At 49.3% G+C, this 23,478-nt stretch overlaps 1 protein-coding gene across 2 annotated transcripts in view; it reads left to right on the top strand.

Annotated features, from left to right (window-relative positions):
- Positions 1-23,478, top strand: part of ST6GALNAC5 (ST6 N-acetylgalactosaminide alpha-2,6-sialyltransferase 5) — a 172,814-nt gene that overhangs the window by 125,723 nt on the left and 23,613 nt on the right. For both annotated transcript variants that reach the window (XR_014774584.1, XM_084757306.1), the window contains exon 3: positions 20,907-21,316. Coding sequence is in view for 1 of the 2 variants with exons in the window: in XM_084757306.1 (XP_084613432.1) it covers positions 20,907-21,316 (410 nt within the window). In the remaining variant the exon portion in view is untranslated. The remainder of the gene's footprint in view (positions 1-20,906; positions 21,317-23,478) is intronic.

The raw sequence follows: 23,478 nt of genomic DNA, 5'->3' as shown, positions 1-23,478 counted from the left end.
CTTGGGTTCAATTCCCACCACCTGTATGGCAGCTCACAATCGTCTGTAATTCAAGTTTCAATGGATCTGACACCCTCACACCAATGTATATAAAATAAAATAAATTATAAAGAAAAAGAAAGAGCCGGGCGTGGTGGCGCATGCCTTTAATCCCAGCACTCGGGAGGCAGAGGTAGGCGGATTGCTGTGAGTTCGAGCCCAGCCTGGTCTACAAAGTGAGTCCAGGACAGCCAAGGCTACACAGAGAGACCCTGTCTCGAAAAACCAAAAAAAAAAAGAAAAAAAAAGAAAGAAAACACCTCTCTGAAGCAGATGCCCTGCTTCCTGATGCCCCGCCCTCTCTCTCCGAAGATGACACACCCATGACCCTCTGAGTCACATGCTTTGGAGGAAAAACTTTTCAGATAGTATTTTATGAAAACTTGTTCATTTTTCAAGGGAAATTTGTGCCTTAAAGACAGGAAGCAAATGGCATGCACTACTTGCTTGTGGCGCTGTTAGGATCCCTGAGCTTTATGTGGCAGCATCCAGAAAACAGACTTCCAGGACTCGAAACCTTTAAACAGCCCCAGCGATGGGCACCAGCTGGCTTCCTCAAAGCTGAGGAAGTTTCTCTCACACTTCCAAGCATGCTACCAGCCAGCAAAAACTTCTACAAAACTGGCTTTGTTATATATATTAGATTTATTTATTATTTATACAGTATTCTGCCTGCACATACAACCGCAGGCCAGAGGAGGGCATCAGATCACATTATAGATGGCTGTTAGCCACCATGTGGTTGTTGGGAATTGAACTCAGGACTTTTGGAAGAGCAGTTAGTGTTCTTAACCTCTGAGCCATCTCTCCAGCCCCTATATTTCAATTTAAAGATTCCAACCCATATATATATATATATATATATATATATATATATATATATATATATATGTATATATATATATATGTATATATGCATATATATATTATGCACAAAACTATTTTTTTCAACACCAGGGCTGCTGGCTCACACTTGTAATCGCAGTGAAGGAAGACAGAGCTGTGCTGGGCCTTGACCACAAGCCATTCTAACCTACATGGTGAGCTGGGGTCAGGGAGAAATCTTGCCTCAAAAGATAAGGTGCACGGTACCCAAAGAGCAAATGCTGAAGCTGTTCTCTAGCTTTTACCCACACACGTACACAAGTGTACCCATACATACATACATGCATGCATATATACGTACATGTGTACGTGCGCGCGCACGTGCGCAGACACACACACACACACACACACACACACACACACACACACACACACACACACACATTTTCCATGGCCAATCCTCACAGGCATCCTTATTCTGCCTCTGGAAGTGAGTCCTCCTTTGTGCTGGTCCTTTAGGAGCTAAGATCCCAGAAGCTGCCTGTTTTTCTTATCTGATTGGGATGTCAAAAGGTCTTTACCATACAATGCCCAGAACCTCTACCGAGAACACAGCTCGGCCAGAGGACCTAGCTATGCCCCACGCTAAGGGATGATTTACGCAAGGAGTGTGATGCACACAGCTGCTCCCCAGGTGGCAAGCACACTGTTTCATTTAGCACCACCAACATGTGAGGGGTTTTTTTTTAACTCTATTTTCTGCTCTTTGTTTTACATGTTATCTACATCAGGACATCCTGCTGGTCCTTGTTCCTTGTCCTTCCGCTTCCATTCCTATCCTTTACTGACCCTGCCGTGTAGATTCCAGCCGCCCTACTGGAAGCACGGCAGGTACTGAAAGGTGCTGGGAAAGCTCTGATGATGCTGAAGACCTTAACATCACTCCGCGCCTGTGAATGGTGCTAAAACACCTGATTTCTCATCACAGTCCTGTTGAATGATTATTAATATTTAATACTGATTTATTTGAATAAACCAGTGGTTATTCCTTGACCAGCTTTATAACCAAATAACCACATAGAGAGATTAGGATCTATTTAATTAGCCTATAGCACAATGCTGCGCAACAATTCCTCCATCCTAAACCTCCAGGCTAGTGTAGTTTCCTCCCATTCAGACTTCCCACATTATACTTGCTTTTTACTCATCTCCTAGGTCCGGCTCACTCCTGCAGGTGCTTCCCAGGTCTCTCCCTGTGTACCCCTCCTTCCTTCCTGATCTTTCGCCTCCCCTCACTGGACCAGGATGTTCCACCCTATTGTCTGTTATTGCTCAGCATTGGCTAGTTGGCTTTTATTGGCAATACAGAGAGCAAATGGTGGCATGTTTACACAAACTTGAGACAGAAGTTACTTAGAATAAACATCACAATGCAGTGCCCAGTTGAAACCAGAAAGTGGGGTAGAGAAATCAGCATTTGAATGAATAAGGGTAAACTATACACAGTCCACAGGACATTATGACAACACTGTCCCCTTTGGCTTGCAAAGATGGATTCATGCACTTAGGATCAGGTTACTAGGTGAGACCCAAACTGGGTCCTGGAATACAAAGTTTTGACAATGCCGGAAACCTGGAGTGCAGCCCTAGTCAGTGTGGCTCTTGTGGTACTCAGAAGGCAAGATGGAAGTGGTGGAGGGAGGAGAAACGAGTGTGTGAGAAGAGGCAGATGGTCAGCTGCCTCACTGGTCAAAGTTTCCCAGCCTCGCCTCAGTTCCTCTTCCCCAGGCAGGCAGCCTGTGCTTTCTAACCTGGAGCCCTTGCCTGCAGAGCCAGGGGGCCAAACCCCTCTCCTCAGTGAGGAGACGTAAGCAGGGGCAGGTCGTAGCAGAAGACTCAGATGTGTCTAGGTCTGGTTTCAGAAAAGGATGCTGCTCCCCTAGACTTTCTGTCAGGAGGCAACACCTCCTAAAGAGGAGGCAACTGGCTGGTCATTTGGACACAACGCCCTGGTCTTAGATTTAGTCCTGACTATGGGATGTTGGGTATGTTCCTTCACCTCCCAAGGCTGTTCTTTCTCCCATGGTTCCAAATGTGGCTAATTTTAAAGGTACATGACCTTTGATCTATTTGTCATCATCTTCGTAGGGGGAAAAAAATAAGAAGGACTCCAGGACAAGTCACTAAGGAGTAGCTGCCAGTGCCAGTGCCTCAGCCAGGGAGGGGACCTTTCCACTCCCCTGTGTGAGCTCCTTGTATCAACCTCGAATGTTCTCTGCCTAACTCCCTTCTCTGCCCTGACAACCCTGCTATCTCCGCACAAGGCCACAGCACGGCCTGTATCCATTGAGGCTGTTTTCTGGAAGGCGCAGGCTGTCTGCCTTTGCATGGAGCTGGGGTTGGTTTGTCTCAAGGGCTTCACTCTAGCCCCAGCACTGGCTCGTGGAGGTGTCATGGAGACGGGTTCAGCAGGCTAATCTCAATGGCTCCCTGGAGAAGGGGAGACGTCCAGGTTCCTGGGATCAATGCCACGTACAGGGTTCTGGAAAGCTAGAGCAGTCAGCCACCTGGGGCCGGGTTACTCTCCACCTGCCCCGGACACACACAGCCTCTGTTTGGGAGACGATCTATCTATCGGGTTGAGCCGACTGTCTCCTTAACATGCAGAAGGGTGACTGGCACATCGCAAACCACTAAGACGTGCGTGAACGGATGAAAACACAATGGGAATGTGTTGGGTGTGGGTGGAGTGCTGTGAACACGGCTCCATCACACCAGCCCACTACCTGCCCCTAAACAGAGAAAGAGTGAGACAAGAAGCAAGCGGAGGGTCCAGGAACAAGCACAACACTGGGGCCATGCGATCCCAAGCACCCTAGCCATAGGTGTACATGTAGAAGTTGATAAAGGAGCCTGGGAAGGATGGCAGTGACACAAGTGTTAGAGAGCGATGGAAGTTAGCGGCATAGAGGCAGGAGCCGATGCCACAGCGAGCTCCCTATGCACAGGGTGCCTATGGGTTCTTTCAGGGTTCTAGAAGGTAATTAACTGCAAACAACACTAGGTCCGCGCCCAAATCCTTTGCAGCAGTGCTAAGTGTGGCTTTTCCCATGGAAGGTGGATCGAGTGTGTGCAGGTTCCTTTATTCTTGACTGTGGGGGTCATGATCCTTCCCAGAGGGTGCATGCCTGGGAACAGGGGAGACGGGCATTTTACACCGGCTTTTCCCAGGTGCTGGAAGCCTGGGCTTGATATAGTGGTGATATATTGACTAAATATTGTGTGGCAGACACTGTGCCATGTTCTGTGGGTAAAATAATGCCTTCAAGAGGGGTGTGTGTATGTGTGTGTGTGTGTGTGTGTGTGTGTGTGTGTGTGTGTGTGTAGAGAGGGTGGGGGGGAGGGAAAGAGGGAGAGAGAGCATAGAGCAGCTGTGGTGGTACATGCCTGCAGTTCCAGCACTTGGGAGGCTGAGGCAGTAAGATCAGAAGCTCAATTTCATTTTAACCATGCACTGAATTAGAAGTTAGGTCTACAATACAGGATATCCTCTCTCAAAAAAAATTATAAATAAATAAATAATATCCTCAAATTGTCTAGCACCCATCAAGAGCTGTTGGCCAATAGTCAGGCTCTAGGCCAGTGGTTTTTTTTTGTATTTTTTGTTTGTTTGTTTGTTTGTTTTGACCAGTATTCTTAACCTTCTCTTTCATACAGCTCCCCATGTTGTGGTGATCCCAACCATAAAATTTTTTCATTGTTACTTCATAACTGCAATTTTGCTTCTGTTATGAATCATGATGTAAGCATCTAATATGCTACCCCTGTGAAAAGGCCAGTCGACCCACAGGTTGAGACCTGCTGCTCTAGCGTAGAGTTCAACCACCTCAGGGAGTGATGGTAAGACGCAGAGGAAGAAGAGCTGTGCAAGGGTTGACAGGAGCTGAGCTGAAGGCTCACAAAGACAGACTGTTGGGCTGGGGTGGAGAAAACGAGACTGGGCTGAATGATCAAGCTCAGAGCTCTGTCTGGAGGAACTGGCCGAGACCTCCCTGTGAGGAGGAAGGCAGACTGATCTAGGGGGGCTGGAGGTGAGCTGGCCTGCCGAAACTGCTGATGGGAGTCTCTGTGCCATGCAAAGAGTAACGTCCAGAAGGAGAAGACGACGTGAAGGACAGATACAGGGCGAGGAGGCTGCCACTATTTTAGCGATGATAATGTCTTCTCTGGGCTGGGAATGATGGTTCAGTCAGTTAAGGCCTGGCCTCACCAATGCAGGAACCTGAGCTTGATCTCCAGAACCCAAAAAATAAAAGCCAGGTGTGGCGGCTCACATTGCTGCCCTGGGGCAGCAGGACTAGGTGGATCCTGGCTGGCCAGGCTAGCCTACTCTGTGAATTCCAGGGCAATGAGAGATTCTTCTTGGGGTGCCAGAGGAAGAGGGGGCAGAGAAGATGGGCAGAGATGGGGGAGAAGGAGGAGGAGTAGGAAGAGGGAAGAGAGGAGGAAAGGACAGAGGGGTTTAGGGGAGGGGAAGAGGGGCAGATGGGGAGGGAGAAGAGAGAGAAGTGAGGGTGAGCAAAGGAGAGGAGAAGGAAAAAGGCAGAGCACATTTGAGGAATGGCACCTGAGGTTACACACTAGCCTCCACACGCATGTGTATCCATGAGCATGCTTCCCGAACATCCATTAATATATGTGCGCATGAACACACACAAGAATCACGTCTTTCTATGTCTGATGAAACAGTGACTTGTACCAACAGCCCTAAGTGCAATTGAAAGTGAGCCAGGCCATCCAGTGAGGAAGGTGGCTGCCAGGGTCTGTTTCTAACAGTGCCCTGCACTATGCCACCCAAACCGCCAGGTCCAAAGGATACCTAGTCCTTGAAGCCTCAAGTGACTCAAGCCCTCTGTGGCTTTCTTCTGAAACCTCAGCACATCCAGGAATAAGCACAAAGGTGAAGGGCGACACCCTCCCACCCCACCCCACTCCCGCTCTGCTCCACTTGGCCACAGTGACTCTGAGTCCTCTGCCTTTGACACCCAAGCAAAGCTCCCAAGTGTCTTGGGAGCCCTCAGTCTAGAGACGCACAGGCTCATTGGTAGAGGTGCAAATGCCTCAAAGCCTCTTCAAAGCACCAGGATGTTAAAGGCGCCTTTGCATTGTCTGGCTAGAATTTAAGCAGGATCAAAAAATAAAATAAAATAAAATAGAAAATGTATAGTTCTCTGAACAATGAAGAACAGAAAGATGAAACCTACTTTCTGCCACCTCAGAAATTCCTGTGTCCATTCATCCCGCCAACATCTATTGGCCCTGTTCTGTATCTTAACCACGCTGTGAAACAGTATGGACATGAAGATTAAAAATAGTATCACGCCTCCCAAGGAGGTGGCAAATGGATGGCTGCACCTGGGTAAGCGACGGTAGTACTAGGAAGGGTTGTGAGCGGGTGAGCACACAGAATTCGCTCCCTGGCCCTGCACATCCTCCACCATTTGACAGATGAGGTGAGAACTGGAAGAGCTGAACCGTTCCCTCAAGGTCAAAGCCGTAAGTCATTGACTTTCAATCCAAACAATCTTTATGACCCAAAACTCTGCTGGGCGAGCGACCTTGGCACAGCGTCTGAAGTGGCACATAAGTAGAGGAGATGGCAGACCTAGCAAACCTGGCAGTGTGCTCTGAATGGAGGCTGGTCACAGGACAGAAGCAAGACGGGCCACTCAGAGAGCTGAGTGGTGGCCCAGGGCAGGGGAATTAAGAGTTACTGACATAGGTCAGCATGAAGAAGCTGGAGGGACTCCTTTTAGAAATGCAGACTTGCCTTGGCGGATAAGGAGGAAAGTTCTAGATCACTGAGCTGTGCTCAGAACCACCCTTCAGAAAGAAGCGAGGACCAATGTTCCAGCCTCATGCTATAGCAAACGTTAGGTCAGGTTTCCTAGTTCCTGTTACAAAAATCACACAGCCTACAAGGTGTCTGAGAGGTACCAGAGATCAAGCTTAGTTTCTTGGTCACACCGTCAAAAATAAGTGAGACAATGTTGGACCCTCACGCCCAACTCGGGAAGGGGGTCGCCGTGAGAGACCACACGAGGCACAACGCACTGATGCAAAAGCAAAGGTTTATTGCTGACGCTCCAGGGTCCCTCAGCCCTTGGGAGGTGAAGGACCCCCAGTGACTGTTACAGACTAGTTTTAAAGGCTAAAACTGCAAAGCAGGTGGGGTTGCTTATCAAGCTTAGACCATATGGACATTGGCAGTGGGAGACCTCTTGTGGGGACTTGGGTGTGGGTCCCTAGGGCGGTTACTAGAAACCATATGGGACCTCTGATGTAGGGAGCTCGCATGTAGCTATTCTGGGAACTAGGGTGGAACTCTGAGGCTAGTAGTAACGAGAACTGGGAGAAGCCTCTGGGTAGGCAGGGCAAGCAAGCGTCTTACATTTTATAATTTTTAATTTTACAATTTCTCAACCTCTTATTGGCTGTTGAGATGGTGACTTAGGTACTTGGCCTCCATCTTTTCACTCTGCCATATGTTTCAAGTTCACTAGACCAGGCAGATGAGGGCATCGAAAGGGCAAAGGGTTATGGAAGCGTGTCCTTCCTAAGCGCCTGAGTGGCCTCTGCACAGGTCCATCAGGAGGCCTGTGGCTCAGCCTAAAACCACAGTAACTGGAGATGTGGTGCGGGGCCAAACAGCCATGTCCATGTGTTGGTTCATGGGAGGAAGTTAGTGTCACCATTAGACCTGGGTGAGGATGGGAAAGCTCCTTTTCCTCTAGAGATAAATTCTCAGTCTAGATCCTCATTTCAATGTGCGGTGGGGACATGAATTTTATAAGCAAATGAAGCTTAAAACACCGTAAGTACTATCCCTCTCTCCACCAAATCTTACTGGTCTTGATGCTTCTTGAAAGTTCCAAACTGATTTTGTACTTTCTCACCTAAGTGAACAAAGCTTGATTCCAGCCTCTGTGGATGGCTGAGGTGATTCCAGCCTCTGTGGATGGCTGAGGTGACAGCTGCTCATCCACCTGTTGAGATGCAGGTGTTGTGTCCACTGTGCCTTTCAGTGCCAGTTCACTGTGCGCTGTTTCCAGTGTGTGCCTCTCCGCTTCCAGACTGTTCTGCTGAGCTTCCTCTACCGCCTTCCTGACCTCTCTGAGTCTGAACCATTACTGGTTCTAGATTTCTCTACGGTTTCTAATTTCTGGTGTCATTTGTGTTTCCCACCAGCCCCCTCCCTCACCCAGGTTTCCTTTCCTCCTCCTCTCCCTACCCTGCTTATTTTTCGAGACAGGGTCTCTCTGTGTAGCCCTGGGTGCCCTGGAACTCACTCTGTAGACCCGGCTGGCCTCGAACCCAGAGATCTGCCTACCTCTGCCTCCTGAGCGCTAGGATTAAAGGTGTGCGCCACCACTGCCTTGCTCCCTCCTCCTCTTTTTGGCTCCTTCCTTTTCTTATTTGTTTCTCCTCTTCCCCCACTTCCCATCCTCCTCCTTTTCCTCACCTACATCCTTTGTCTGCCTCTTCCTTCTATTCCCCCCACCCCCATCCCCCACCCCCACCCTCTACCCACTCCCACGCACCACCCACCCTCCTTCATCTCCCTCCTCCATTTCTTCTGGTGTGATTTGAGAAAGTCTAGCCTGGAACTTAAGACAGGCTTCTAGCCTCAACCTCTTGAGTTCTGGGATTACAGCCACACCCAACTCTTCATCTAAGGTCTTCTGTTAACCATGATGGCTTACAGTGTGTAGCCATGCCTGCCGCCCAAGGTGGGCTCCCCCAGCTCAGTGTTGCACGTTCACTGTTCTGGCCATGTGGCTCCTCTTTACTCACTGACTGACAGAGAGATGCCCATCTCTCCTTAGAAGGTGAGATGTCATTGTATTTATAATCTTTCCATGTCTAAGTAGAGTGTAACCATAGAAGTGAAGACAGCAGTGCCCTGGGTAGCTGCCCAAGAGATTCTGCCTAAGAGCTGAGTGTTGAGTAAATGTGGCAGGGGTGGGGGTGGGGGTGGCAGGTGAGGAGGTGGGGTGTGGGTGAGGGGGCTTGGGTTTCATCATGGGACAAGTCGCTGCCTGGCCTGGAGGATGTGCTCAGTTTTCCCTGCTCTTGACTCTCAGTTCTCATGCCCACCAGGAGCTCAGTACCTTCCCAGGCTGGGCATCAGGATGCAGTTTGTCTTATATTTCTTTCAAAGCTGACAGATGCCAAACATGCTAGACTTGTAGAATCGGGCTTGTCCAGCAACACTCAAGATCACTTAAGGCTAATGAGGCTAATGAAAAGCTGCCTTCTTGTTATTCTAATGAGCACATAGGGTCTTCCTGCAGCCTCCGGGGAGAAATTGCTTGTGTGTGTGTGGGCTCCAGGGAAGACACGTGAGCTCCCAACCACTGTGCAAGCCCCTAGGGCAGAAGCAGGCTCTAGGATGTGACCCACCCTTCAAACCACCACACACATTCATGGAGAAAAAAGGAAAACCATCGATGGCTTACCAAGAAACTAAGGGACCAAGAGAGGAGTTAGTTACTTCTGGTACCTCCTGAACATCTGCTGTAAATTGTGTACCAAGCGAGCTGGGTGCAGTGGCTCACACCTGTAATCCCAGGACTCCGGAGGCAGAGACAGGTGAATCTCTGTGAGTTTGAGGCCAGCCTGGTCTACAAAGTGAGTCCAAGACAGCCAGGGCTACACAGATAAATCCCATCTTGAAAAAAACAAAAAAAGTTGTGCACCAAGCACCAAAGTGAAAAATTCAGTACTTCAGGCGTGTGATAAGGACCGTGAAGAAAATAAGCAGATCCCTGGCAGAGACTCCCAAGGAAGAAGGGTCGACCTGCACTCAGAGACTCAGTGTCAGAGGGTTGGATGCAGAGCTTTTTGGCAGAACACCACAGCAGCAGGAACCTGGGCCAGAGGGGCTTCTTTAGTGGCAGACAGAGGGCAGAACAAGGAAGCACGCCAACCCTCAGCCAGCCTTTTCCTTCCTATTTGATGTGCCACTCAGAGACAGAGCAAGTCTTCCCCATTCAGCTAACCTCTCCAGAAACACCCTCAGGCACCCTGGTGTGCCCCCTGCTGCTCTCTTAACCCAGTCAAGTTGACACTGAAGATCAACACTATGCTCAGGCTACACAGAAAAATAAATAAATAAATAATAAAATAAAATAAAATAAAGAGGACCCCAGTTGTCAAATAGGAAATGGGCAGGGCCTATAAAGTTACCTGAATGCGTCACCAGGCTTTGTACTGTACACCACTTAAGAGGTGGGGGCAAGATCAGAAGTTCAAAGTCATCTCTGGTTACATAGTGAGTTTGAGGCCAGCCTGTGCTACTTGAGACCCTATATCAAAAATGGTAATAAAATAAAATGGGTAAATTTTATGGCATACAAATTATATCTTAATAAGACCGAATGTTAAAAGCTCATTAAAAGGCAATTAAATTAAAAGGAAATTATGGGCTTTCCCAGGCCTCCCCTTGAAGTTAATTCAGTGCTAGTTATGGTTATGAAACACACACAAAATACAATGTTGCACTTTAGAAAAGAAAATCAACTTCCCAAGTCAGAAGCCTCTGGAACTGGCTTTCTGCTGAACAGTGATGCTCAAATGCAGCAAGCATCCATGTGTGTTGACACTTGGTTTTAAACTCGATTATATTTGGGGTGTTTATTGCTTCCCTTCCACCAATCCCTTCCAATACCCCAACACTAAGTATGAGAGAAGTAAGGTCAGCAGAGAAAGGAGATGTAGGCCTCTTCTCCTGGCTGTTTAGGGTCCACTGAAGTGTCAGTCAGTCAGTCTCTCTCTCTCTCTCTCTCTCTCTCTCTCTCTCTCTCTCTCTCTCTCTCCCTCTCCCTCCCTCCCTCACCCTCCTCTCTCTCCCTTTCTCCCTCCCTCCTCCCTCCCTCCCCTGTCTCTCTCTCCTTTTCCCTGTTTCTGTCTCTCTCCCTCCCTCTTCCCCACCCCATCCCTCTCTCTCCCCGCATGTCTCCCTGTCTGTCTTTCTCTCTCCCTGTCTCTCTTGCTCTCCCTCTCCCCAGCCCCTCTCTCAGAGCCACCTTTTCTCTCTCTGCCCATCCTCTCTAAAGCATCACACACACACACACACACACACACGCTCTGAGTTCTCCTACTTATATCCCTCAGAATTAAACTAACTGCAGCTGGCAAAGCCCACAGCGCCCTGGGGCTGGAGAGATGCCTCAGAGGTTAAGAACACTGACTATTCCTCCAGAGGGCCTGAGTTTAATTCCTAGCAACCATATGGTGGGTCACACCATCTATAACGTAATCTGATGCCCTCTTCTGGCCTGCAAGTATATGTGCAGGCAGAGCACTATATACATAATAATAAATTAAAAAAATTTTTTAAATGACCATACTTAGCCGGACGTGGTGGTGCACGTCTGTAATCCCAGCACTCAGGAGGCAGAGGCAGGCGGATCTCTGTGAGTTCGAGGCCAGCCTGTTCTACAAAGTGAGTCCAGGACAGCCAAGGTTACACAGAGAAACCCTGTCTGGAAAAACAAAACAAAACAAAACAAAAAAACGACCATACCCCTCTCTGTGATTCATGAGGCAGGCTGTGGCAGGCGGCTCCCAACTGGCAAAGACTACACCCCCGGTAAGCAATTATCAGCCTTAGACAAACTAAAAATTGCACACTTGGGATAAAACAAAAACATGTTTACATAACATAACTGAGTTTTAAAGAAACCAAAACTCCTATTACACATGTGGCATTCTCCATGCCACGCCCCATGCAAGTGCTGTGCATGCCTATTGTTCAAACACATGTGGTGGACACCTCTGTGTGGACACCTTTCGTGATGCTACAAAAACTGTGTAAGCAAGATGGTGTCTCCATTTTACATCCCAGAACATGGGAAAGACAGTAACCTGTTGGCACCCAAAACAATAATTAGGATTATCTTAGAGTGACACATGAATTTATAAAAATAAAATAAAGCCTGGGTCAAAGGAGAGTGACAAGAGGTGAGATGGAAAAGGTGGCCTGTGAAGTTTCTCCTGAAGGACTTGAAGGAGTGACACACGGGAAGAGAAAGAGCCGACACAGCACACATCAGACTGCCAGCCGTGGAGAGGTGGCAGCGTGACGGCTCTACAGAGGCTGCTGGAGGGGCGGGTGACGAGCATGCGGCAGGGGGTGGGGCCGAGGCAGAGCTTGAAGGAGTCTGGGGTTTCATTAGCTCAACAGACGCCACTGAGAGGCCCTGCAGATGCAGACGGAGATAGAGATGCGTGCTGAAGAGGACTCTGGGGACTTGTACAAGGCGGGCATACAGGTGAGGGAGTGAATGAGATGCCAGCTCAGAGCCAAGAGTACGGCTGGCACTAAGGTGAGATGGGGTAGCTTCTGGTGAGGCAGGAGGCAGGAGACGGAGGTGGGAGGTAGCAGACGGAGCCAACAGGACCACATGGCCTGTAGCATACAGGAGCCGCATCAGCAGTGAGCCCTGAGCTGGGAGATGAGTAGCTGGGGGCAAGCTGCACTGTAGACGGAGATGCCAAGCCTCCTGTTTGAGCTCAGCTTCCCCATGATCATGTTATGGGTGAAAAATGGACCTGAAAAAGCTATGTACCTCACTCAGTGATATTTACTCATCTGAGAAGTACAAGCAGGCTCGAGGCCAATGACAAGACACAGATTTTTGTTTTTGTTTTTGTTTTTCGAGACAGAGTTTCTCTGTGTAGCCTTGACTGTCCTGGACTCGCTTTGTAGACCAGGCTGGTCTTGAACTCAGATACACCTGCCTCTGCCTCCCGAGTGCTAGGAGTAAAGGTGTGCACCACCAACCCACCTCCAAACAGATTTTTTTTTTTTTTTGGTCAGGGCTCAGTCTTGCCTTCTGCCATGGATCGTGACTACCCTTGTGCAGATAAAGTGTGGAAACAATACAGGTAGCCGTAGGTGGAGAGAAACGCTGAGTGGAGAGACCGCTGGTGATCTGTGGCCACTGAGGCTGGTGGGCGGGCCTGTCACTGAACATCAGGGGAAGCAACTTCTTAGGAGAGTAACATTTTCCTGTCGACTCTCATTAAATAATCAGTGTGGCTTTCACCGGGGCACCTGAACTGAGATTGACAGCCAATAACAGCCTGGTAATTACAAGAAAACATCCGATTGCAAGGCCAGAGTGTCTCAAAATACCTGAAGCCATTTAATATATCTGTTTGCTCCAGACCAATGCGCTGCCCCCAGAGCAAGGCCAGTGTCATTACTGAGCTAATGGGCATCGCATTCCAAGGTATCTTTCTTCCTGCCAAATGAATCAGTGTTTTAAGATGTGAAGCCATGGTGTTGCCGGCTGCAGGTATGGACAAGGACACCAGCAGGCATTTTAGGTGTCAGCTTTAATTTGACTTGGCTTGGTCTGTTCTCTTAAGAAAGGCTCAGGAGGCATCAGCTGGGTCGGAGAGAATTCTGCCTTCTTCTTGCTCCTCCGGCTGTGACAAAAATCAGACCTTGATTTCTTACCTTGCTTCCTCAAATAAGAATTGCTCCTCTCACCACAGTGCGAAGGGGTTAGGCATGATGGAAGTTGTCAGGTTTCCCAGTGTGTGTGTGTGTGTGTGTGTGAGACCCACTGAAGGGTGCGTCGTGCCCTGCCCTGGGTTCTAGGATGGTGGAAAATGCTTGCAGATTGGCAAAGTGTAGGAGGGACAGCAGCAGCAGTAAAACTAGAGTCCCATGTGTAAGCACACATACACACACACACACACACACACACACACACACACATTCCTTTGGACCACTTCTGCCAGCCTGCCTTCCACAGGTCCTAAGCAGCTTGCTTATCCCTTGCATGGGGCAGGGGCTGGGGGTGGGGGGGAGGGGTGGCCTGCAGCTCCAGGCCTCCAAAGAGTCTCAGTCTGGGGAACGCTTCGTGGCTCCAATGTGCTGCAGGCTTTTTTCTGGGCATTTTTCACCTCATACCAGCTCTAATGACCTTGGCATCAAGCTCTTCCTGGGATTAATAACTGGTTGGGCTTAATGGGCCTTACTGTGTCCTGGGACATTTTCCCAGCCAGCCATTAATTTCAGGCAGTGCCCTGAGCTTCAGCCACGGTGCTTCCACTGCCCTCTCCTCTGAAGACAGGTGTCCACATTTACACCTTCTGCCCAGGTGTGCCCAGAAGACAGAGGAAATGGGCGGTGGGGGCTGGGTGTTGCTCACTTAGCCACTGCTCCCTCTAGTCAGCATTCAATGTTTAAAAAATAAAGTAGGGTCTCATACAGCCCAGGTTGACCTCGTCCTCACTATGTAGCCAAGGAGGACCTTGAACTTGTGACCCTGCAGAGTCTGCTTCCCATGAGATGACGTCACTGGCATGGGTGCTGGCGGTCACTTTACTATCTGGACTGCATTCCCAGACCAACTCAACCCTTTTCATAGATCAGGACAGAGGAGACTAACAAGACTGGAGTGACCAGTATGGGTGGCCATATTTTCTACCAAACCACAGAACTGCTGAGCAAGTGAGACTATAAAGAGAGAAAGAGTCTGGGAGGCTGAGTGCTATGAGGAAGAATCCAGCCAAGCCATCTTCCTAGGTAAAAACTCCCTTCGGTGCTACTTAGGCCACCTTCCTCCTCTGCAGCCACCTGCCACCCCCTCCCGCACCCCTCCTATCACTCAATGGAGGAGCACACAGATGCTGCACCAGGAACCAGCTTACCATCTGTGAATGCTCCTCCCAGGTCGTCAAGTGTGTGTGCCTGCGGGCGGGCGTGCATGCGTGCACGTGTGTGTGTTCCTTTTAAGATTCCATAACATTCCCTCTGCTGACTAGCCCTCTTAATGCCAGAAGGTGCAGGCCACCAGGGAGAATCGTCATCAATAGTCTTGGCTCAGCTCTAGCCCCCAGCACTCTCTTAGTGGCCATCCAGACAGGAAGTGCTAATGGTGTAGTAATGGCAGGACTGTTATGGGTAATAACCAACCACTTTCTGATCAGATTTGGGGTCCACACCAGAGGCAGGGGAGGATCAAGAGTGTTGTGGATCCCTGTCCACCATCCATGCTGTGGGGCTGTTGCACCTGTGAGCTAACAGAAGCTCTGACAAGATGAGCAGTCAATGAGCGAGAGGGTAGAGATGCCCACAAGGCCCCTGCTCTCTTGAGGAAACAGCGAGCTGGGAAAGTGCCCAGGACCCTGGAAGCAGCCCCAAAGAAACTCATTGCTGTCATTCTCTCTCTCCCCTCCCCTCCCTCCTTCTCTCTCTCCCCTCCCCTCCCTCTTTCTCTCTATCCTCTATCCCTCCCCCTCCTTCCCTCTCTCTCCCCTCCCCTCCCTCCCCTCCCCTCCCTCCTCTCTATCCTCTATCCCTCCCCCTCCCCTCCCTCCTCTCTATCCTCTATCCCTCCCCCTCCCCTCCCTCCTCTCTAACCTCTATCCCTCCCCCTCCCCTCCCTCCCCCTCCCTCCCCTCCCCTCCCCCCTCTCTATCCTCTATCCCTCCCCCTCCCCTCCCTCCTCTCTAACCTCTATCCCTCCCCCTCCCCTCCCTCCCCCTCCCTCCCCTCCCCTCCCCCCTCTCTATCCTCTATCCCTCCCCCTCCCTCCCCTCCCCCTCCCTCCCTCCCCCTCCCTCCCCTCCCCTCCCCCCTCTCTATCCTCTATCCCTCCCCCTCCTCCTCTCTCTCCCTCCCCCTCCCTCCCCTCCCCCTCCTCCTCTCTCTCCCTCCCCCTCCCTCCCCTCCCCCTCCCTCCCTCCCCCTCCCTCCCCTCCCCTCCCCCCTCTCTATCCTCTGTCCCTCCCCCTCCTCCTCTCTCTCCCTCCCACACCCCATCTCTCACACAAACACACACATAAGTAGAAAGAACATTCGTTAGGAAGAGTGAAAAAAATCAGTGGGCTAATTAGGGTTTTTTTTTTATTAAAAATATATTATATACATGTATGAAAATTTCATAATGAGGCCTACTATTACACATGATTAATACACACTAATAAAAAACATAAAAGTTTTTTTTAATAAGTAACTTAATGAAGAAAGTGTTCTTAGTTGTACGCTTCTATGATACCTCAGGGCATATTAATTATTCTGAAAGGTCTTCAAATGAAAGTGAGGATGAGTAAATGGTGAAGGAATGGGCATCAACGGCTGCCAGTATCTAGCCAGTCTCTTTTGTTTTAAAAAGGAAAGAGGGTAGGAGAACGTGCAGACCGGGTCTCCTGGCCCTCCATGTCTGAGCTCTGAGCAGCTGCCACTTGCAGAAGCTTCTCGTCATCACAAGACATTTTAGTGGACTTCCCCTGAGTGGCAGGCAATCCAGTGATGGAGGATACTTGTTCTCTCGGGACTGAAGGGTTCTCAGGAAGCAGGACTTTCAACCCTAACCAGACAACCTGATGCACTGCATCAGTCACTGAGGAACCTTTAGTCAGTTCTGAGAATCTTCCTTCTCCACTGTCAAGTGTCTATCAGCCCTTAGAAGTCCTTTTAAACATGAACTCTGGTGCCCCATATTTGACCACTTCCCCATGGTAGGGAGGCTCAGTGGCACTCAGAGAAAGAATAAGCAGGCTACCAAGATGAGACTTCATAGCCTGTGACTGTATAGTGGGGGAGGAGGCCCCCCTCAGTCAGAGACTAGGGGAGGGGAATGGGTGAAAGCGGGAGGGAGGGAGGAACCAGGAGGATACAAGTGATGGGATAACAATTGAGATGTAATCTGAATAAATTAATAAAAAAATTAATTAAAAAAGAAGTCCTTTTACATTTTTGTAGTCTTATTATTACGGAACAGACTGAAGACCTGCTGTAAGAGTGTAAGAGTGTAACACTTATAAAGGTTTGCATTAATGACAATCACACAGAAAACCTTTGTTAAGAATTTGTGTAGCTCTGGTAACTGGCAAATTTTTATGTTTCTAAATATTCTTAGAGAAGAGACCCATTTAAGAATGTTCACTTAAAAAAAAAAAGGAATGTTCACTTATAGGACCAAAATGCAAATAAAAACTTTCAAACATTTAAAAATTTGTATTAAAAAAAAAAATCCCGCTTCTCTGGCACTGCCCCAACCTCACCCCTATCCCCGCCCCCACGCCCCCATCCCACCGCCCCATCCCACCCCCCACCCCCCCGTCCCACCGCCCATCCCACCGCCCCCCATCCCAGCCTGCTGATGTCCTCTTTGTTCAATAGTCCTAGTTAGTCACCAACTGCAACTGTGTAACTTCCTCCTTCTAGAAGACCCTCCTCTGCTGGTTTCCACAGCACAATCCCTTGCTGACTGTCCCCCTGCCCTTCTGGCTTTCCCAGGCAAGCTCCACAGTCCCCTGTTTTGGGTCCCAGGGCCCTTGTGCACTTCCTGTGGATCCTTAGTTGTCCTGAAGGCACCTTCCCCGGACTCAAGCTCCTTTGGATGGAACAGCACTGTGTTCTATCTATACATAAAATGATGCTAAGTTGCCCATTAGCTGTAGACGGCGCCTTGGGAGGTGGGGTCTATCTGGAGGAGGTGGAGTTCCTGAGGGTTACAGCCCAGCCTGCTTCCTGATTGGCCCAGATTGGAACAAGCTGCTGCCTCGCTCCACTGCCACATCTGAATGGTCCTCACCGGAAGTAGGGTACTGGCTATCGTTTTACCACAGCCGTCCAGGTCAGAGTCCTAAGAGTTGGAACACTCAGGACTAAGAAATAGATGACTGGGTTGGGGTGGGGGGGGGGGGGGCAAGGGGAGGGAGCGGCCCAGGGAAGTGAATGAAGCTAAAACCCACGGCATGCTAGCTGCTGGCCTAAGGGCTATAGCCAATCCTGTCGGCTCCAGAGCCAGCTCTCCTACCTTCCTAGCCCAACTCTCCTTTCTTAACTGTATGGTCTTGGGTAAAATTACTTTATCTTTTTTTAATCCTTCAAACTTGTAATTTGTAAAGTAGCAACAATAACACTTTACAGGATTATTCGAAAGATAAACGTGATTTCACAGTAAGCGCAGAGCTATTCCTAACCATGCAGAGCACTCAATAAGCTGCTACTTGAGCACTCTTGTTTGTTTGTTTCGAGACAGGGTTTCTCTACGTAGCCTCGGCTGTCCTGGAATCACTCTGTAGACCAGGCTGGCCTCGAACTCATGGAGATTAAAGGCATGCACCACCACCACCTGGCTTGACCACTCTTTTTAATACCCCCAGCCTTGCAGTGGCCTAACTAATCCCCATCAGGTTCTGGCTCAGTCCTCCAAAAACCCTGCCAGACCTTGATGTATTTCTTGACCCACAGTCCCTCACCAAGGTGGCAAGCTTTGGAGAGCTCGGTTTCCCTCTTTTTTGCGTCTGAGTACCAACTCCATGTACTAGTTTGCTTTCTTTTGCTATGTTAAAACATACAGAGACATATACATACAAGTAACATTGCATGAACTCAGTTGTATCCATTTAGGAACACACACACACTTTTATGTAAAAGAGGCCATGAGTTTGAAAAAGAGCAAGGAGGCACATATGGGAAGACTTGGATGGAGGGGAGAGAAGAGTAAAATAATATATCATCATCTCAAAACAACAATTTAAAACCAACTCACCAGGGCTTACTTGACTTACAGGCCATACTCCACCTCCAAGGGAAGCCAGGGCAGGAGCCGGGGCTGAAACACAGAGTCAGGAAGTGAAGCAGAGACCCAGAGATGATCATCGACGTCTGCTCGGCCAGCTTCTGTAGATAACCCAGGACCACGTGGCCGGGAGAGGCACCGCCCACAGTGGGGTGGGCACCCTCATTAGTGTGCAATTACGAAAATGCCCCACAGACATGCCCTAGGGCCAATCTGATGGAGGCGTCTCCTCAGCTGTGCTCCCCTCTTCCCTGATGTGTCAAGTTGACAAGGACAGCCATCACACCCAGCTAGTGTCACCCAAGAACGAGCAAATATTGCCACTCACAGTGATAACTGAGAGTGGTCCAGCCTTTGCTCTCCCAAGCCAACGTGTCAGTCATTAGCTCAAAGGCCTCAGTCCTGAGTTCCTGGGAACTTACCAGATGCTCCATATTAAGTGATAATTGTTTTGGAAATACAATTTCCCTAGCTGGGCTTACACTGGCTATGTCAACATGCTGGCCTCAGAATCTCAGAGCTGCTACTTCAAAGTCCTTACAGGAGTGCACCACCACTTAGGTGATGGACTTGAGAGCACATGTCGTTTACTGGCTAATTCTTCTGCAGAGTCCCATGCCACAGCTGGGCTCAGCTACCTGCAATGACTATTTTCACAGGTCAGATAGTACTAATTTCAATGACTTATTCAAAACTACCCATATTTTAGGGTTCCACCCCCCACCCCCACTTCCACCAAGGTAGAAAGGGCTGTTTTCCTCTGTCAGAGTTGGAGAAACCAAGGCTTGTGGAAGCCGGTGTCTTAGAGAGTTTCTATAGCCGAACAGATGCTGCAGTCAAAGCTGGACTCACCCTGCATTGAGAAGAGGAGGTCATGGGGAACACTCGGTCAGGCCATGAGGGCACACCTATGGTTCAGGGAACTCTCCAGTAAATATAAGGCTGAGTGCTTCAGAGATAAGATGGATCCATTTCCTGAGACCAGGGAGCCAGATGCCTGATTCACAGTTGAGAGAAAGCGCTCCAGGGACATCACTGAGGCAACTGTCCTTCAGAGTGTTTTGTTTTTGTTTTTTTCAAAGATTTATGTGTTTATTATGTATACAATATTTTGCCTGAATGCACGCCTGCACACCAGAAGAGGGCATCAGATCACATTATAGATGGCTGTGAGCCACCATGTGGTTGCTGGGAATTGAACTCAGGACCTTTGGAAGAGCAGGCAGTGCTCTTAACCTTTGAGCCATCTCTCCAGCCCTTTCGGAGTGTTTTGTAAGGGCTGGCCTGTGGCTCAGTTGGCACAGCGCTTTCTGAGAATGCATGAGGCCTTGGTTTAATCTCCAGCACTGCTCAAACTGTGTGGTGGAGTGCACCTGGGATCCCAGCACTTGGAGGTGGAGGCACGAGGGTCAGGAGTTCAAAGTATCTCTTGGCTACATAGTGAATTTGAGGTCATCGGGGCTAAGTCAAACCCTGTCTCAAAACAAAACATTCCAGTTGTCTTTGTTTTTTTTTTTAAATCTTTTGAGCTTTCTGGCTTTGGCCTCAGGTTCTAATCTTAATATCTTCTCAGGACAAGGAAGAGATATTTCCCATTAAACATAAACAGAAGATGTTGACTTTGTTAGCTCTTAGGTGTTTGTTGGCTCAGGGTGCTGAACATGTTGACGGCATTGTCCCCTGTTGGCTTTCCAGGCAGGGCATCATGGGGACATGTTTTCAGGAAGGAGCCCAGGCACTCCAGTTCCAGACTCTGTGGCAGTGAGCTTGAGGCTTTCTTTACATTAATGAACACGGACTACTGCAGTTTCTGCCATACCCTACACCTTAAAATCAGAAAAACAGTCTTATTGCTTCATTTAAAAATCACACACACAAAAAAACCCACAGCATTGAATCTGCATGTAACTGCTCATGCACCTCTTGAATGGCTTTTGTTGAGGGTCAGTACACATCCCCAGCATCCAAGCGCCTTGACAAATGCTTAGCCTTTCAATAAGACACATACAAGCTCCAAAGCCAGAGTCACAGCAATCCGCAGAAGAGACTTTGCTTTGACTCTGGGCCAGCTTTGTATTCAGAAAGACCTAGTGTTGAAAGTAAGCCCTCATGACTGCCCACCGCTGAGCTAGCTAGGCATGACAATAGTGTCCACCTTGCTGGCTTCCCGTGCCCACACAGGTAAGGCCTAGCCAGTGGCAGACAGGTCAACACCAGCCCCTTCTCCCTAGTCTAACAGCCTCTGTCTGCACTGCAGAGGAAAAAACAAGGCTTCATGCAGTTGCACACATTGGCCGGTAGGGGGTGGGAGGCAGAGTGTGATAAAAGGAGAGAGGAGACACCCTTATCTGAAGGCAGGGGTGTGACTTGATGCCAAGGGAGGTCAATCCTGCCTGACACCATCTTTCTCCTCCCCTTGACTTGCAGCCCTTGAAAATGCATTGCAAAGACTGCGCCCTGGTGACCAGCTCAGGGCATCTGTTGCGTAGTCAGCAGGGCCCCCAGATTGACCGGACTGAGTGCGTTATCCGCATGAACGACGCCCCCACCCGAGGCTATGGGCTCGATGTGGGCAACCGCACGAGCCTGCGGGTCATCGCACATTCTAGCATCCAGAGGATTCTCCGCAACCGCCACGACCTGCTCAATGTGAGCCAGGGCACCGTGTTCATCTTCTGGGGCCCGAGCAGCTACATGCGGCGGGATGGCAAGGGCCAGGTGTACAACAACTTGCAGCTGCTCAGCCAGGTGCTGCCGCGGCTGAAGGCCTTCATGATCACGCGCCACAAGATGCTGCACTTTGATGAGCTCTTCAAGCAGGAGACTGGCAAAGACAGGTACCAGCTCGCGCCACCAACACCAATGCAGCTGACATGCTGGGTCGCCCTGGTAACAGACTGCTCAAGCTGAGTGTGTCAGACAAAGCGACAGGGAGCACAGCAACCATTACTGGAGTAGTTCGTGGCCACGTCCTCATTTTAGAAAACAGGGCTAAATGGTGACTTGGCCTACATTACGAAAAAGTGGGACACAGGAGCTTCAGTTCTAGAAGAAGGGTGTGAGGCAATGGCTCAGTTGACTAAGCGCTTGCTGCGCTAGGATGAGGAACTGTGTTACCCTTGGCTCCCATGAGGGAGAGTGTGCGTGGTGGTGCATACTTAGACACAGTGCTAGGGAAACAGACAGGCTGATGCCTGGGGCTTGCTGTCAGGAAGCACTGCCTACCTGATGAATTCCAGACCAGGGAGAGGCACTGTCTCAAAAGACACACACACACACACACACACACACACACACACACACACACACTCACACACTCACACAAGGTCCAGGGAGATTATTTTCCCTTTCTTTTTTTTTTTTTTTAAAGATTTACTTATTTTTTATTTATTGCATATGAGTGCTTTATCTGCAGAAGAGGGTATCAGATTACATTATAGATGGTTGTGAGCCACCATGTGGTTGCTCGGAATTGAACTCAGGACCCCTGGAAGAGTAGGCGGCGCTCTTAACCACTGAGCCATCTCTCCAGCCCCTATTTTCCCTTTCAAAGACACATCCAGTCATGCAGTCAACTGCTGTTCACTGAAAACCTACTACTTGCTCAGCTCTGTACCTTGCGTCTGCCTCTGGGGACAGTGAAAAGCGAGGGGCGACCCTCCAAAGCCTCCAGACACGTAGCCTTAGCCCCTCACCAAGTGATGATGGGAAGAAAATGGAGCTGTACCTTGTATGGCAGGAGACAAACAGTACTCTAGGGAGATGACTACGACGAGCTGGAGGGCTGGAAAGGCTGCTCCGTGGTCCAGAGCACCGGCTGCTCTTGCAGAGGGCCAGAGTTCAGTTTCCAGCATCCACACAGTGGCTTACAGCCATCTGTAACTCCAGTCTGAGGGGATCTAACGCTCTTTTCTGGGTCTTTGGGCTCCAGGTATGCATGTGGTATGCACAAATGCCTGTAAGCAAAGCACACATGCACATTAAACATCTTTAGAGACTTGTTAATTGTGCATGAAGTCAGTGTATTCAGGCCGATTGACTTAAGTGTTCTACATAAGTCATGGCACCTGTCTGAGAATAAGTCCAAATACCATGTCAGGACATTTCAGGGGCACATGATGACACTGGTGGATGCACGCATGTGTGGATGGCCCAATAGCTGGTGATTTTTGAGATACAAAAATGTTCTAAACTTAGTGGTGATCATTGCATCTGTGGATACACTAAAATTCATTCAATTGCATACTTTAAAAATGAAATGAAAACCAAACACATATATACCCACATCTAAATGTCCTTATAGTCCTGACGTCAAATGGGTTTCTCACTATAAGTTGTGCTTTTGTGAAAACTTAGGGTGATCAAAAGGCTTTCTAAAAAAAAAAAAAATGTGTGTGTGTGTGCGTGTGTGTGTGTGCGCGCGCGCGCGCGCGCGTGTGTGTATGCTTCAGGCTGAGACCCAGGGCAGTATTTCTACAAGTATGGAAAGATCTGGGCAGGGAGAGAAGTCTCCCCAAGGGACCATAGGACCAGGGCGAGAACGTGCAGGGGAGCCACAGGAAGGCCCCCCTGAGGATGCATCCAGAACATCTGGGCAAGTGGCACATGATAAGAGCAAAGGACAGAAGAGTCGTGAGCTGGACAGAGGCAGGGAGTGAGGAGTGCGGACACTGAGGGACACCTCACACGGGCGGCTGGACACACAGCTCTGGGCAGGAACTTCAGCCACCCACCTAGAGATACAGTGCCGTCACTTCCCTGAGAAAAAGGGACAGGGACAGCCAGTCCTCAGGCTGATTGAAGAGTCAACCTCTGTGGGTTCCCCCTAGTTCTAAAACACATACTGTTATCATTTCTGCTTGCTCAGTGGCCTAACACCCTTCTTATAAAAACTATTGCTCAGTCAGTTTTTCATCTTAAATCTAAAGAGATTTGTTAAGTAAAATAAAGACAGAAAGCACTGAATCCATTATTTGGCCAGCTTAAGATCACATGATGG

The sequence above is a fragment of the Acomys minous genome (genome assembly GCF_964271855.1).
Source record: "Acomys minous genome assembly, chromosome: 14".
NCBI lineage: Eukaryota > Metazoa > Chordata > Mammalia > Rodentia > Muridae > Acomys > Acomys minous.
The sequence above is the reverse complement of the archived record's forward strand: the minus strand, read 5'-3'. Positions and strand labels throughout refer to the sequence as shown.